General features: G+C 56.5%; 1 protein-coding gene across 2 annotated transcripts; it reads right to left on the bottom strand.

Moving 5' to 3' along the window:
• Positions 1–218: 218 nt before the first annotated feature.
• Positions 219–15183, bottom strand: UBE2Q1 (ubiquitin conjugating enzyme E2 Q1). Of its 2 annotated transcripts, none has more exons than XM_084613451.1 (13): positions 14792–15183; positions 11364–11468; positions 10842–10946; positions 9879–9929; positions 6225–6365; positions 5319–5403; positions 4657–4717; positions 3994–4084; positions 3840–3898; positions 3214–3262; positions 2344–2439; positions 1713–1779; positions 219–658 (listed from the first exon to the last, which is right to left on the bottom strand). In XM_084613451.1, the coding sequence occupies exons 1-13, from the start codon at positions 15065–15067 to the stop codon at positions 627–629; spliced, it is 1218 nt and encodes a 405-aa protein (XP_084469577.1). In that variant the 5' UTR covers positions 15068–15183; the 3' UTR covers positions 219–626. The 2 variants fall into 2 exon arrangements, with proteins under 2 accessions (XP_084469577.1, XP_084469578.1); XM_084613452.1 differs by lacking the exon at positions 14792–15183 and adding an exon at positions 13017–13909.
• Positions 15184–16126: the final 943 nt, after the last annotated feature.

Raw genomic sequence — 16126 nt, 5'->3', positions numbered from 1 at the left:
CTGTGGGGATTTCAGAAGTGTTGATCTCAAGCAGATTTTGGCCAGGGGTAAGTTAGAGAAAGACATACTGCCCCGTCCCCAACACAGCTCCACCGCCACACTGAAGACAGAGTTTGGCTTGCCCACAATCGCTTTGAGGGGCTCAGAGCAGTATGGTGTGACTGCAGTGTAGAGCTCAGCTCAGCAGTAACATGAGAAAACACAGTCAGACCAGCATCTTCAAATTAACAAACTGTAATTTTTCTTCAAAGATACATTTTCCATACACATCCATCATACACTGTAACCAAAAAAAGCAGTGTACATGAAATAAGAAAATAAATTAAATCCGTAGCATAGGTGAGGAGGGTGCTCTAGACCGGAGCGGAGTCGAAAGTTTCCAGCGATACAAGAGGCTCAAGAGTTTTGTTTTAATAAGGATGCCTGCTAGCAAAGGTCCAGCAAGAGTTTCATGTCAGTCCGACTGATTACGCAGTTTTCCCCTTTGAGTTTATGACAGACATTACTGTCCTGCAAACAGGCAGAGCGATCACATCCCAGGAGGGAGCCACAGGGGCATCTTACGGGCCAAGTACAGCGTTCAAAAGTAACCAAGTGGTCCTGCAGAGCCCAGCCAGCTGTCAGTGCTAGCCATCTTCCTTGGGTGGTGTGTACCAGCCTGAAACAAGAGCAAAGACTCCATGGGAGGGACAAGTCTCACCCCACTACTACAGCTAGACTCCCCAGAACAGTCACACCAGATTCCTGCAACCTTCTATATGACAAGAGCCTCACATGTGAGACCATGCAGCTCTGCGATAGACAGCTGGACAGTCTCCTCCCCCCTCCCATGCCTTGCCTGTAGGTTCTGCCCACACTGAAGCACTGCACAGTATGCATGCTGCACGCACAGGGCAGGAAAATACTCTCCATCTCGAGCACTCCAGCTCTGCACATGCAATACCTGGTCTAGTTCTGTGGGACCACAAGCACCCCCAGGATGGCTAGGCCAGGCATCACCCAGCTATTGCTCTGCTACACAGCCGTTCTTTTAGTGGCAGCATTACATGGTTCAATTAGCTGGGTACCAAATTTAACCCACCCTGAAATATGCCCCATGCACCTGCATTTGAGAAGCGGTGGAGGAAGAGATGGATAGTTTCAGCAAACAGGAGAGAACTGTGTCAGCAGTAACTCATCTCGGTCTCAGGCCAAGTAAGGTATTACACATTCAGCTCCTTCGAGCTGCTGCAGTTCTTCAGAGACCGAGTTCTCCATCCAGCTGGGTTTGTTATTCGCAGTCCTGCTCTGCCCCAGCTGCTAGCTTCCACATGGATAAGATGGGTAAAGCCTCATGGAATCAGACATCGTGAAGCAGTGCAGGAACATTTTAACAAGGCCAGACATCCTGCCACTGCACAGATGCCACAACATCTCCCCTGCGCGACACACACTTACATTCGGTCTCTTTCTGCAGCGAGCGAAGGGTCCTTCCCACATGCCAAGAGAGGAGGCTTTGCACAAGGTCCAAGCACGAGCTGAGAACCAGGGCATTTCACTAGACACACTGCCTGCATCCCACTCAGTCACTCTGCTCTCAAGCAGTGATTCTGAAGTGGGCACAGACAGGCTTAACATGCTGTCTCTTCTGCTGTGCCCTCTGCAGGAGCCCCATGGCAAGGGCAGACAGACACCCCCCCCCCCACACACACACACCCCACTGGAGGCCTTACCGTTCTTCTCATGGATCTGAACCAGGGACTTGTAGGACTGCTGAGCTCGTGTCAGGCTGTACTGATTCTGCAAGGGGAAGCCAGAGGGACAGTCAGGTCAGTGCACTACAGAACACGGGCATCAGTTAAACCAGCTGCCCCGGGCCAGCACCATGGGATGTCCCACCCCAAGTCACTTCATACCCATTTCTGGGACCAACACCTAAGGCTGCAAATGATCAGAGCTGATGGTGGCAGGCAGCTTGCGACTGATCCCATCTGCGCAGGGTTACCAGCCCCCACTCCAGAGCTGTAACAAGAACGCAGCACGTCATCCCAAGCCCAGTCAGGTTTCCTGAGCATGCCTGGCAGCTCTGAGGGTGCTGAGATGCAGGTAGGTACTGCGGCCCCAAAAGGCATGACAGCACAGGGGGCTTCGCACCGGGATTATTGGCTCCATCCCACAGCCCCGGACAAAGCACACTGCTGGCATTTCTGATTCATCACGTCAGCCAAGGAAACAGCAGCTCCCAAGTATTAAGGCACCTGGGAATCCTGGCTTTAAACTGCATCCACACAGTAGATGATTCTGAAACATTACCAAGGTCTCAAACACTCCCTCCTCCCCCTGCTGCTCCAGACAGGGCCTTACTTTATTGGCTCCAAACTGCACCCTTGCTTTCCCTTTCACCAGCGTGGCACTGATCTGCATTATCACTGATTCAATAGAATAGGCACTGCTCCAGCCCTGCAAAACAAGGTGAAACAGTGAGACTGGCGGGAACCTGCCCTCCCAGTGACTAGGCAACAGCCAACAGAAGGCGTTCTGCTCCTGACTGGCAGGAGCTGGCTTCTCTCGGCTGGGCGCCGCTGGGGGGTCCAGGCAGGCCCCATCCAGCAATGCTGGGTTACGGCTATTAACAGAGGATCAGCAGCCTGCCCACCTCAGGCTGCACTAGTGTGCTAGGCCAGTGTTTGTCAATCTTTGCAGGCTGGTCACCCCTTGTTCAGAGAGGGACATTTTCATGACCCTCTTCACCCTGGCCTATAAAAGTGAAAAGAACAATGCTAGCCCTAGAGAACTGGGGTGTGTTCTCGGAGGCTGATGGAACACTAACTCGAGGGGGGGGGAGAAGGAGAGGGAGGGAAGAGATTTGCTTTGCTTAAGATTGTGTTGAAAGTTTCAACACCTTGCAGTCTTCAAGTCCTCCCCCGCTTTGAAAACACTGCTGCTTGGCACTGTTGCCCACTGACTGAACATTTTGCCATATCCTGTAAGCAAATGTTTTCTCCCTCCCCGAAAACGAAGACAGCAGTGCTGTACAAAACAGGGAAGCCCCATAACGCCAGGCAGTCAAGGAGTCAGAGCAGTGTGTGAGCGTGAACACTAGCAGCAGGATTTTCAGACACCAGCAGGGCTCCCAGCACCTAAGCACTAGGTGCCCAGGGCACACACTGGCCACCTGTGAGAACACAGGCCTTCCCACAGTGCAGCAGCCTACGCTGCAGAGAAGACACTCACCTGCTTTGTAAGCAGCTCCATGCAAATGGCACCTCCCCCCAGAACATACCTTGGGAGGGAAGATGACCTGAGTCAGTTACACGAAGGACAATCACACAGATCTCTTGCAGCAATGCCTAGTCCCTTCCCCCTCCTGAGCCTGAGGTATCTAGTCACTGCTCCCCATCAAAGGGGGGTGGCAGTTCTACACAAACAGCACTAGTTAGCTGCTATGAAGACAGGAGCTGAGCAGGTCTCCGGCGCCTTTCACCTCTGTCACCACCACAGTCACCCTCCCATGCTGGGCCCTGCACTCCCCCACGAAAGGCCAGTCACCTTCCCCCTCTAGCGCCTCCAGTCACCAATAGCAAACAGCACACTGGGGAGATGGCCACTGACCTACTGGGGTGGGGGGTGGAGTCACTGGAGCGTCACCTCAAATGCTCTCCGCAGACCCAGCAAGGGGACTTGGACCAAAGAGATACGGAGACTATCTACACCCCCTCCCCAGCCCAGAAGAACCACCATCCTTGGTACTAATGCAGAGATCTAACTGCGCCCCAGCAGCAGCTCCCTAGATCTGGGACAAGGGACTGCCGCAGCCAAAGCACTTGGTGGCAAGCGCAATCATTTGAATGGTCACTTACCCGCCCGAGAGCACAGGGGACACAACCCTCACAAACGGTGGGTCGAAAGGGAAGTTATCCTGCAAGGAGAGAGAGACAGGGCTGTTGAGAACCACAATACAAGCTCCGGCAGGGCAGAGTGGGGCGGGAAGGGACCGGGGGCAGCAGGCCTTACTTTAAAGGAGAAGTTTAGGAGGATGAAGTCCATCCCTTCTTTCTCTTTGAGGATCTGGAGATCATTGTGCAAAGCGCTATCCTCGTCAACCCTGCAAAGGAAGAGCCCATGGGGTAAGAGCGCAGGGCAGGCAACATTCTGTACTGCCCACAGGAACTCAGGGCAATTGCACCTGGCTGACCCCAAGCCCATTCTACTGGAACACAAACACGAAGGGATTCAGGTTCACAGCCCAGCCCCTTGCTCCCCAGGCAAGAGCAGGATCATGCACCAGGGGAGGAGACGGAAGGACCCCCCAGCAGGAGCATGGCGCGACACCGACAGCTTCCTAGGGAAGCATGTGTGGCCTTAGGCAAGGAGTGGCTGCATTTGGAGGGCAGGGGGGTGCGGGACTGTGTCATATGCACCCATGCCAAAGCTCCAGAAACAGCAAATAGCTCTCTGCTCCACAGCTCCCTCGAAGCAAAGAGGAAACCGAGGCACAGAGTGGGCAGGGCATGTGAGTCTCAGTGGCAGAGTCTGGAGCGCAGCCCAGATCCGTCAAGCATCACCTCCTGCTTTAGTCACTAGCTCCCACCTCCTCTCCCGCTACACACAAGCTCTACGTACCAGGGCCCAGCCAGCCCAAGTTCTGCCTACAACCTCCCGAGCCAGGCCACCTACCTCAGGAGTTGGACGTTCCAATCGTACAGGCTGTCGCTCACTAGTTCAACTGCATAGTTTCCTGCGGAGCAGAGAAAGGACACGTCAGCGCCATTGCAGACAGCAGTCGCTGTTCAGACAAGGATCTGAGCAGCAGCCCTCTGGATCCAAGTCACCTTGGGACAAAGCACGAGCTCAACCTGGCAGGGAGCGCCCTTGTCTAGACAGGCTGTCCCCATGGGGCACCAGCAACTCTGACTGCCCCTCCCAGAGTCTTGGGGCGTAGGGGCGGGGGACAGTCATCCCACTACCGCCACCAATGCGCACGGTGAAAGGGCCATCTAGAGACTTAAGGGAAGCAACTACCAACTCAGAGGCCCCCCACCACGCATAAGCTCCTTGTTCCCCTCTAACACTGACCGGGATATCACTGGTCCAGCTCCCCCATCTCCTTTGAACCCCAAACACGGCTCTGGGGAGCCCATTCCATTAGGACATAGGGAAGGGAAGTGACCTGCTCAACAGACCAGCTCTCCCTGGCCATTAGTTACCGGCTGGCACAACCATGACACAAGCAATCAGATTAAGGCGGGGCAGACACAGCAGGGCCCTCCACAAGTAAGGTCAGAAGCTGCCCCTCCCTCCTTCCCCCTTTTCCAGGCCCAAGACTAGTCACCACTTACCGCCCTTGAAACTTGGTGATCGGTAAATATCCCTGAGCTCCTTCATTAGCCGGTCAGTGGCCTGCACAGAGCCAGACACTGCGCCCTGCAAGGGGGTCGGGAAGAGGGATGGGGAGACAATCACATTGTTTCACTGGTCTCACTACAGTCATTGCTACTGAAGCCAAGGCCTGAGCCAGAACTTCTGCCCTGGGAGATTTGGCCCAGGTGGGTTACTGCCCTCAGTGCAGCCCCCTCCTCTGCACTGCAAGATCTCCAGTCTTCCAGGTAATGGCCACCCCTCCCCAGTGACAGCTGCTCCAGACATTCAGATCCTCTAAGTTAGGAGGCAGGTAGAGAGCCCGAGATGAGCTCAGCGAAGACAAGCCCAGACCAATGGCGAGACCTGTGTTACCCCAAGACACCTGCTGTACCCCAGCAAAAACAGAGGAGTCCAGGAAGGGTCCGACCTCCTGGTGCTGTGCAGGGCAGAGCTCCAGCTCAGCTGTACTGGAGGAGGGGGCCTGAATTCCAGCAAGGAGTGGGAGAAGCAGCTGCACTTGCTTCCAGTAGCATTAGAGGTAAGTGAGCCAGATTCCTTTGGATAAGGCACCCAAGCACAGTTGTCTTCACGTGGACTCTCTGGATTATCCCTGCATTCTTCGCCGGAGACAGCACGTTTGCTACACAGCTACTGGCCAGGTGTGGCCATGCAGACTACCAGCGTCATGAGCACTGAGCAAATGCAGATCCCTCCATGGAAACCGGAGTCACTGAGGCTCACTGTGCTTAGGGAGCTAGAACACTGCAGCAGAAGGGGACCGACGCAGGCCCAAGCACTGCTCTCCCAAGTGGTGCAGCAGCTTCACTGGGTATCCCTCGGCCCCCTCTGTGCCCCAGCCCCTCCCCCCTCCTAGTGACACGTACATTTAAGTAATCTTGCCTCTGGTTCTGTTTGATTTTCTCTAAGATGGCCAGGTTTTCCTTCCCGATGCCGTCATCCTCAGTCTTCTTCCCGTCGACTGGCTCCTCCTCTTTCATCTCATAGTGATCCAAGTCCTCAGTGTCCTGGGCAGGGAGAAGAAAGATCTCACACCAGACACCCAGCTCCACTCCTCAATGTTCCCGGCAGCTGCAGTTTTACAGCAACTCAATGGAACGTACGATAACCAGGGCAGGCTCTCAGGAGCACCCTGGGCTCCCAGTCTCCCTCAGTGGAAATTCTCAGCAACTCCCTTCCCAACATGTGCAGAGATGTCACAAGATCCTGGTGGGCCTGTGGTGTCAGAAGCCAGCGTGGGGCAGAAGGAAGCCAGGTCTGAGCTATGGGATGGGAAATTCCAGTCCCTGGGCAGCGAGCTGGGTCCAGCACACCACTTGCACTTCACTCCTCTGGAGGATCAGGAAGAGAGTAGGAAACTACCTGGAATGGCCCCCAGCCCATCCTGCAATGCTTTGCCTCCAGGACAGGTAGGTAAAGAGTGCCAGGGAGCTGCAAACTCCATCGCCCTGACGCCATACAGCTGTGACACCTTTGCACTTCTCCAGCTCCCAGCTGTCGCTGCACTCAGGCGAGCACGAGTAAAGACGGCTCTTTGCCTCTAGTGAACAGCAAGGCTCAGAACGCCCGAGGATCCCAGAGCAGACGCAGCTCTCTGGATTATCCCTGCATCCTTTGCTGGAGACAGCATGTTTGCTACACAGCTACTGGCCACGTGTAGCCATGCAGACTACACGTGTCCCTGGAGCGCACACGCAAACTCACCCCGATTTCAACAATGGGACTCCGAGAAATTCTCATCTCCAGAGCAAGAGAAATACTGAGGTTCTGTAGCCGCTGTCACTCCCACAGCCCCAGCCCTCCCACGGGGAACTGGCTGCAGCTCGTTCAAAGGTGAAATCCCACATCCAGTCATTACTAGGCTCTGCTGGTCTCAGCTGCCACATGAGAATCTCACTGTGTATCCAACTGCTCCCCAACCACCAGCCATCTTGCCCTTTCCCCTTCCCAACGCTGTCCCTGCTCCCTTACTTCATCGGGGGACCCCTTGGCGGAGGCTGCAGATTTCTGAAAGAGGAAACCCAGACCCAAAATTAAGCAGGTTTCTGAGCAGACTCCAGGTGAGCTCCCTCTGCTCCCCTCAGGCATGTTTCCTCTCCACATGTAAAGTTGGCACGTACAGCTCATTGTTTACCGGCTTCTCTGCTGCCAAGTCCAGCTCTTCTTATAATTAGCCACTATCCCCTTATGTACGTTCCCCCAAACTGGAAGGCTCCGTAGCTCCGCTCAGCCTTTGCTCGTGAAGGGGGAAAGCGATCGGAGCTGTCTCAATACATGGAGACAAACGCTGTGGTCACCAAGCATGTGGAAGGGACCCAGGGCAGATTCCCAGGGCCTCTGTGTTTGTGAAACCCAGAGCAGCTCAGAGCCCTTTTCTCTGTAAGTAGTCCCGTATTTCAGGGTACTTGTGGAGGGTCTTCCAGATCACCCCCAGCTCTGCAGCCCCCTTCCCTCCCTCCACAGTCAGCTCGCCAGGGAAGGTAGCTGAGTGGGACATAAAACACTATCCACATAGAGCCAAAGCACGCTGGCTGCTCAACCCTCACAGAGCATGGTCAGAAGCCCCATTCCCCAGCGCAGCAATGTGTTGCGTTACACCCATTGCATCCGCAGACTGCACTCGTCGCTTGCGCTGAGGCACTGATGGTTATCGGCACTCAGGAGAGATGCAGTGTCCCTCCATACAAAGCTCTGTTAGCTAAGTGCCGACTCCACCAACCTCCTCACTATGTGCAGAACCTCAATGAAGTTTTAAACCTCCGTGAGGGAGCACCTTGCTCTCGACACGCTCCAGGGCACCTGTCGCTATTCCGGAGAAACGATGTGTTTTGGGAAGGGCTTTGCCTAGGAAACCCCTCCAAATGGGATTAATTTGCGCAGCACCCTACAGTGATCCTGGCCACAGCACATTGATGGAAGCCACAGGGCCCAGGATCAGGGGTCATTTTGGAGGTGTCAGAGTTAGTCCAGCTGAGTCTCAGGACCAAGTGTGTTATCACTAGGACCATGTGATTTTTTCATTTCATTTTATCCATTTCCACCCACTCTCCCCCTAGGGTCTGGTCCCGCCCCAGGGGCTCAGAGGCCCTGAAAGTGAGCCTGACCTGCACTCACCCCACAGTGGTGGTTCCTGTCCCACAGGGCTAAGCCCAGTTCCCCACTCCAGGCACCACAACCAGGCACACAGGGTTACATCACCACTCCGGTTTAGCCCAAAATGACAACAGTGGGTGGAGGGGTGACAGCAGTGGCCAGGCCAGATTTGAGAGAGTGACGTTGTGACCTGGTGCATGGGGTCACATCGCCACTCACTCAAATTTGGCCCAGCTGCGCCCCCATTGTCATGATGGAAGGATGGCAGGGCCAAACCTGAAGCGGCACTGCACCCTGAACACAGCTGCAATGCCTGGAGTGAGGAGAGGGGCCCAGCCTTGTGGGATGCAGCAGTAACTGCAGGGTGAGGTTTTTCGTTTTATTACGTTATTCCACATTTGTAAAAAGCATGAGACTCTAGTTACCACCCAGTTCTCAAGGGTCCATTCACTACTGACAGTTCCAGCTCAGCGCAGTGTGGGGGAGTGTATATGTCACAGGCAGGCTGGGAAAGTGGGTGAGTTTACACATACTGTATGTGATGTCGCGTATCAGTTTAACGCACAACAGCCTCTCTCAGGGGATGAGCCTATCCCTGATCCAACAGGCTCTCATCTTCACTACAATCCCTACACTGTACCACCCCCCACTAATTGTACAGGGCCTGTAACTGCCCCCCAGGTTCTGCTGTAATGGCTGGGAAGAACTGTATGAACCTTGCACACCCATTTCCTAGCCAGAGGCATCTTAGGCAACATCACCATGCAGAGTCAGGTTTATTCCATCCCCTTGAAAAGGCCTTGAGCGCGCAAACCAACAGCTAAAGCCGACAGGAGTTACAGCAAAACTGAGTCCTCACCAGCCTGCAGTGAGATACGATTACCTCTCACCTCCTGGCCAAGTCTCTTGCTTGCACACTTCACAAGCCTGCCTAACCCTCTCTCTCCAGGGGTCAGATTTCCATTATGCAATTTCAATGCCAGCAATGGCAACTCAAAACTCCACACCAAGGAGATCAAAGAGCTTAGCTGGTAAATTTCAGGCCCTGGAGAACTGCAGTACAAACAGACAAAGCAGCAAGCCAAGGGATTCCGTTCCCAGCTCACAATTCATCTCCCCCTGGCAATGGCAAGTCTTGAAAACACGGGTCTCGGATATCAACCAAATGCAGAGGATGGCAGCAGTATCGTTTCCTTAAGGCTCTCAGTAAAGCAGACCCAATGACTCCCAAACACGCTCAGTGACGGATCCCAACCTGGCCAGCATAAGGAGCTGCTCATGCTTTGAACAGGAACAAGCCAGGTTTGAATCTGACAACTGCTGCTCAGGCTAATCTGCCTCAGCTCCTTTCCTGACACATGTCACTACAGCGCTCTCCCCACCTCACCCCTGCTGCCGGATAGTGTGTGAACTTCCCCAGCACTTACCTCTGGCATCTCCTCATCTTCATCCTCCGAGGACCCCTCTTCCTGGGTGCTCTATGGGAGGACGGAGACAAGCATCAGAACGGCCCCTGTAGATTCGCTGCCATTCTGCAGGGAGGAGCTAGCCAGCTGAGTGACAACTACCCAGAAAGCCTGCGCTAACAAGCAGCACCTCAGCTAGGAAGCTACCACCAGGCAAAGCTTGCCGACAGGTGCTCCGGGGCAGGGGCCTAGGCAATTATGTACCTCATTAACAGCAAGTGGAGCCCTAGAATCCCCTGTAATGCTTCCAGGGAAGGTTGGATGAGGATTGACAATGAGAATTCAGCTTAAAGCTAAAGTGAAGCCAGAAGCTTTTTACAGGCTGTTTGTTCTAGAATAGCTGCCTCAGAGGTGAAGGGTTAAGTTGGGGCAGTAACCAGAGAAAGCCCAGTGGGCAACATCTGACACACTGGCATACATATCCAGAGTGGGGAGATCACCAAGTCGGGGCTCTACCAGCACCGCACAGGCAACCTGGCTCAACAAAGCTGGCCAGTAATGCCAAGGTGACGTACTCGTCTCAGGTACGGAAGCTAAACACATACACATTCAATTCCACAGACACCCGCACAGAGACTGGGCAAGAAAAGGACCCGTGCAGTGCACTGCCCTCTCTATGTTACAAGAAGCACACGCGATGCAGGGCATTGCTGAGTACTAGGCAAGCAGCACTTTGGTGAAAACAGGTACTAGTCCATCTGCCATGCTCCAGGAGAGCAAGGAAAGCCGCAACCCTGGAAAACAGACCCCGTTTGGAGGGCACCCCCAGATCTAGCACCACAGAATCCCACGACAGACAGAGTGCCAGCTAGGGCTGGGCACATGGGAGAAAGGCCATTGCAGTGCAAAGCTGCACAAAAGCCATCTTCTCAGCAGGCTTTTCCCCCAGGTCAAGGTCGGAGCAGCTTGTCTCAGGCCTGTTACCTGTTCTGCCGGCAGAGGCTGGTCCAACATCTCAACATCTGGGTGCTGGGGAAGGTTGTAGAGTTTGCACAGGTCGGAGATTATCCGCTTCAGGTGCTGTAAAAGCTGCCCAGCGAGGAGACAGACAAGCAGCATTAGAAAAAGACACACAGCCCCCAGCAATAGAGTGCAGCCTAAGCAGCCCCTAACACCACCACACTCTTCACTGCATGCAACTGAGATACGTGGGGAGGTCATGGGAGAAGCTCCTTACTGAACGCAGCTTCTGCACCGCACCAGTGCGGGCTGTATGCCAGAATGACTGCAGGCTGCAACCAGCAACCAAGCCACATCCCACGTAACAGAAGAGGATAGGGAGACTCACTAGCTGGACAAGCCTGAACTGCTCGGCTTGACTCTCCAAATCCCTTTACAATCACACCAGGCAGAACACTAGAGAACCACAGAGCAGACGGGACTCGTAGGGCTTTTACTACTCAAGCTCTCCACATCCAGCCCTTCCCCACTCCTTGCCACCCTCACCAATGTATTTCCTTTCTTGACTTCCACCAGCCTCTCCAGGATAGCTGCCAGGTTTGGATCATCCGACTCCACAGACCAGATTGGGGGAACAGCTGGGTAAGACTCCTAGAGAACAGGGGAAAAGGTCACATTTGGGCCATTGTTATAGAGTGCACCTCAACCCCACCCAGCCTAGGATGTCAGAGGGAGCATCCCTCTGACTGGTGCAGCAAGCTGCAGTCCTGTCTCTCCTCCCTCACAAACACATGGCTCAGCAGGACAGCGTCCAAGCAAATGCACTCCACCCTCCGGACTAATCCCCGATGGAGGCAAAATAAACAATAGCTCTGATGGCACTAATCTGTGTCAATTCTGTGCTGCTACACTCCCTCCAACCCACAAGCTCTCTGCCAGATGGGGAGGCGAGAGAAAGAAAAGTGCAAAGTCTATGTCACTTCACACTACTGCCTACGGGCACTAGGGCCAGATCAGGAATGGCGAGGAGAGTGAATTAAATTCTACATTCCCATCCTACGCAGACCACTGCCTGTCAGCCTCTTAAGAGCAGGCAGCAGGCCCCCTCTGCCCTGCATTCTGCTGACAGCACTTGGTAATGTATCTTTTTTTTTTTTTTAAATAAGCCCTCTGGAAAATCATCCCGGAACTCACATCATGGAAATAGACCCCTGGGCAAGGGAGTGCAGAATGTTGCTTCTCCTCAGGACAAGCTGCTTGCAACCCCAGCCTTTAACCTACCCTACCTGAGCAGGCCCCAATACCTAGGTACAACAAGAATGTTTGAGTCAATGAGGCTGCTGCAGCATAAGGCCCATGAGCTCCAAAGCCCCCTGCAGCGTGCTAATGTTCTTATTGCACATGCTCAACTGCTCCCTGAAAGGGAACTCTCAGCCTTTGCTTTTTACCCACAACAAACAGAGTCCTGTAAAATCCAGCCCACGCAGAGCCAGGAGTCTCATGTGCACCAGAAAGATCAAGTCCTTATTTGACGTTTCATTTCAAACACAGCTAAACCAGTGTTTTCAACAAAAATTCCTCATTCTGAGCTGCATGCAAACACCCTGGGCAGAGACCTTGTGCGTGGGTGGGCAGCAGAGAGGTTTGTCTTGGACTAAACGCTTACAACAGTTACATGTCCTGAGAAACAGGATAATAATGGGTTTCAGAGTAACAGCCGTGTTAGTCTGTATTCGCAAAAAGAAAAGGAGTACTTGTGGCACCTTAGAGACTAACCAATTTATTAGAGCATAAGCTTTCTTGCATCTGAGGAAGTGAGCTGTAGCTCACGAAAGCTTATGCTCTAATAAATTGGTTAGTCTCTAAGGTGCCACAAGTACTCCTTTTCTTTTTTGAGGATAATAATGGAAATCCTCTGGGGCCAAAGACACGCACGCAGTTCTATCCAGCAGAATTCCCACTGGGACCCCCAGAAGGGGAAACCGACCCAAGAATCACCATGGCCAGTTTAACTGCTGCAACTGTCCAGTCACAACAGGCCAACACCATCCCTCTCCTGCAATCTCAGGAGCAATCCAATTCAGAGACTGCCCCAATACTAGGGCAAGCCTGCAGTCACACCCTGCTTACACACCAACCCAATGTGCACTCTGCACCAAGGTTTGTGCGCACTGCAGGCTGCTCTAGACTGCAGTTTACCATTTCAAAGTTCTGCCCAGTGACCTTCTGGCTTCTGTGTGTGCACTGCAATCCTGCTGCCATCCTCCCCGTGAAAGCAAAGAGCAGCAGCTCTGAAGCAGGATGCTGATGTTTCAGGAAATAGCAGAAGGTCAGACTGGGTTATCCTGTGTCCACCTAAGGAATTTCACCCAACACCATAGAGCAGTCTGCAAATCACAACTGGCACCAGGCACAAGTCTACCATAATCCAAATTCCTCCCAGTGGACAATGGGGGTGCCACAATCCCCAGTTGTCAGATCTGAATCAGAACAGGAGGAGAGTGGCACCTGGGGTTCTGAGTGATATTCCCAGCACCATGGAGACAATAGTTGGCGCAGCTCATCTGCAACCCCCCTTCACCTTAGGCAGCATAACATGTGAAGTGGGTTACAGCATCCTGAGGCAGCTGTGTCTCACTAGTTACTGGAAATGAACATGCAGTCAGGGTTTTAGGAGCAAACTGCTCACCCCTAGCACTTTAACCTCACATCAAATGAGCCCCAGCTTAGCCAGCCTCAGCTGAGGTGGTGTCTGCATACAGCAGTACCTACAGCTGAGTGTCTAAAGGGCAGAGATTTCAGGGTCTAATCCAGAAGCTAATCCCACCTGACTGAAGAGAGATTTATTCATAGGTACACCATGCACATCTCTCCCTCCATGTCGTATTGCCCCTGCTCTAGCTCCACTCTGCTCAGAAACCCTGCAGCACCTTTTGGGGCAGCGTGGCGTTTGCATTTCAGATCAGTTACATTCATGTTGAAAAGGAGACTAAAATGGGTCATTTACTTTTAAATTTAAACGCCCAACCCATTCCTGATCATCCCAGAGAGTGAGCAGGTGCAGGACAGGAAGCTTAAACTTGAATGAGCCAAGGGAACTGTTCCTTAGGGGAAGAGATAACTACCATTTTAGTGAGGATGAATATAGCACTGGAGGCAGGGGCTCATCTCAGCATTCCTACCACAGCCCTTTAGTTCCTGGGATTCACAGCAAGGAAGAAGAGCAGGCTGGACTGAACTCTGCCTCTCAAAGGGTACATCTACACTGCTAAAAAAATAACTAAAAAACCTAAAATCCTGTGGCAGCGAACCTCCGAGCCAAGGTCAAGTGACTGGGCTCACGCCGCAGGGCTACAAGTAGCCGTGTAGACAGTCCCACCTCGGGCTGGAGCCCTGGCTCGGAGACCCACCCGCTCGCCGGGGCTCTAGCCCCCAGGGGACCGGCGCGCTGCTGTTTCCAGGCCCACGGAGGGAGCCCCAAGGAGCCGGGCCGGCTCTGAGCTCGGCGCGGTTTGGTTTTGCAGCGTGGCCGCTCCGACCGTGCTGGCCGAAGAGCCGAGGGTTTGGGGCCGGCCCGTGCCACGGGGAAGCTTTTAACCCCCCCGCGGCCACCCGGCGATGGGGCGGAGACGCCGGCCCGGAGCCAGCCCCGGGCTGGGGCGTTTCAGCCCCACGCAGCGACCGCCTGGAAACGAGACACCAGGCCTGGGAGCGCCCCTCCCCCCGATCCCCGCCCCCCCCCAACCGGGAGCGCCCCTCCCCCCGATCCCCGCCCCCCCCCAACCGGGAGCGCCCCTCCCCCCGATCCCCGCCCCCCCCCAACCGGGAGCGCCCCTCCCCCCGATCCCCGCCCCCCCCCAACCGGGAGCGCCCCTCCCCCCATCCCCGCCCCCCCCCAACCGGGAGCGCCCCTCCCCCCATCCCCGCCCCCCCCCAACCGGGAGCGCCCCTCCCCCCGATCCCCGCCCCCCCACCGTGATGTTGCAGTGGATGCGGACGGGCCCGGGGGGCGGGCCCCGGCTCCCGGACCCCCCGGCGCGGGCCCCCGGCCCGGGCACGAACTCGCAGCTGATCTCGTCCGGGCAGGCGCTGCCGATGCGGAACCGCTCGTGGCCCCGGTGGAAGATGGACTCGAGCAGCCGCAGCTCCCGCCTCAGGAGCCGCCCGGGGGAGGCCGCGCCGCCCCCGCTCCGCCCGGGCCCCGCCGCCGCCTGCGACCCCGCCGCCTCCTCCGCCCCCGCCCGCTGCATCTTCCCATGGAGGGACCCGCTCCGCCGCCGACGGCCCCGGGCCCCGCCGACCCCGCCTCAGCGCCAGGAGCCGGCCCAAGATGGCGGCCGGGACGGGCCCCGCTGCCCGGAAGTCACCCCGCCCCTTCCCACCGGCCCGCGCGCCAGGAGGCGGGTCGTCGTCACCGGAAGTGGCCCCTCCCCCGCACACCTGTCGCTGGGAGGAGCAGCAGCCGCAGAGGAAATGACGTTGAGCTCCTCCGCCGGACAGAGGAAGTGACGACCAGATCCAACGCACCGGGGCCCGGAAGTGAGTTCCCCGACGGGCACACCCTGGCCGGAAGTGGCCCCCGCCCTCGCTAACTCTCCCGGCGCAGGCGCAGAGGATCCTGGGCCCCTCCCCCACTGCCCCCGGTGGAGGGCGGCGCTCCGGCCACGGGGGGAGCAGCGGGGGCGCCCCAGCCACGTGACAAACCCCCCTCCCCCCCCCGCCGGGCGGGCTGCTGTGGCATCGCCTGGGGGTGCGCGCCCCACTGGCCCCGGCCCCGGCCCCGAGCCCCTTCCTGGGCCGGCGGGTGGCCAGCGAGGGCCAGAGGAGGAGGCGGCCCCCGGCGGGAGACCCCGGCAGGGGCCGAGAGCCAGGGGACCTGCCCCGGGACCCGCAGCCCCCTCCCCCCCGGGACCCGCACCCCCCCTCCCCCTCCCGGCCCCCTCCCCCGGGACCCGCACCCCCTCTCCCCCTCCCGCCCCCCTCCCCCGGGACCCGCAGCCCCCCTCCCGCCCCCGCACCCCCCCTCCCCTTCCCCCCCGGGACCCGCACCCCCCCTCCCCCTCCCCTCCCGGCCCCCTCCCCCGGGACCCGCAGCCCCACTCCCGGCCCCCTCCCGGGTCCCGGCCCCCCGGCCCCCTCCCCGGGCCCCGCAGCCCCCGCCCCTCCCCGGGGGCCCGGGCCCCGCCCCTCCCCTCGTGTGTGGTGGATGCTGGGAATCCAGCGCCCAGGGGTGCGGGGTTCGGTGGGGTGCGGGCCGCTGCCCTCTCGCTGTGCGGGGCCTGCGGGTCGGGGGAATCCCCGTGAAGCGG

Source organism: Lepidochelys olivacea (genome assembly GCF_965140295.1).
Source record: "Lepidochelys olivacea isolate rLepOli2 genome assembly, chromosome: 24".
NCBI lineage: Eukaryota > Metazoa > Chordata > Testudines > Cheloniidae > Lepidochelys > Lepidochelys olivacea.
Note: the sequence above shows the minus strand (reverse complement) of the source record. Positions and strands in the feature narration are given on the sequence as shown.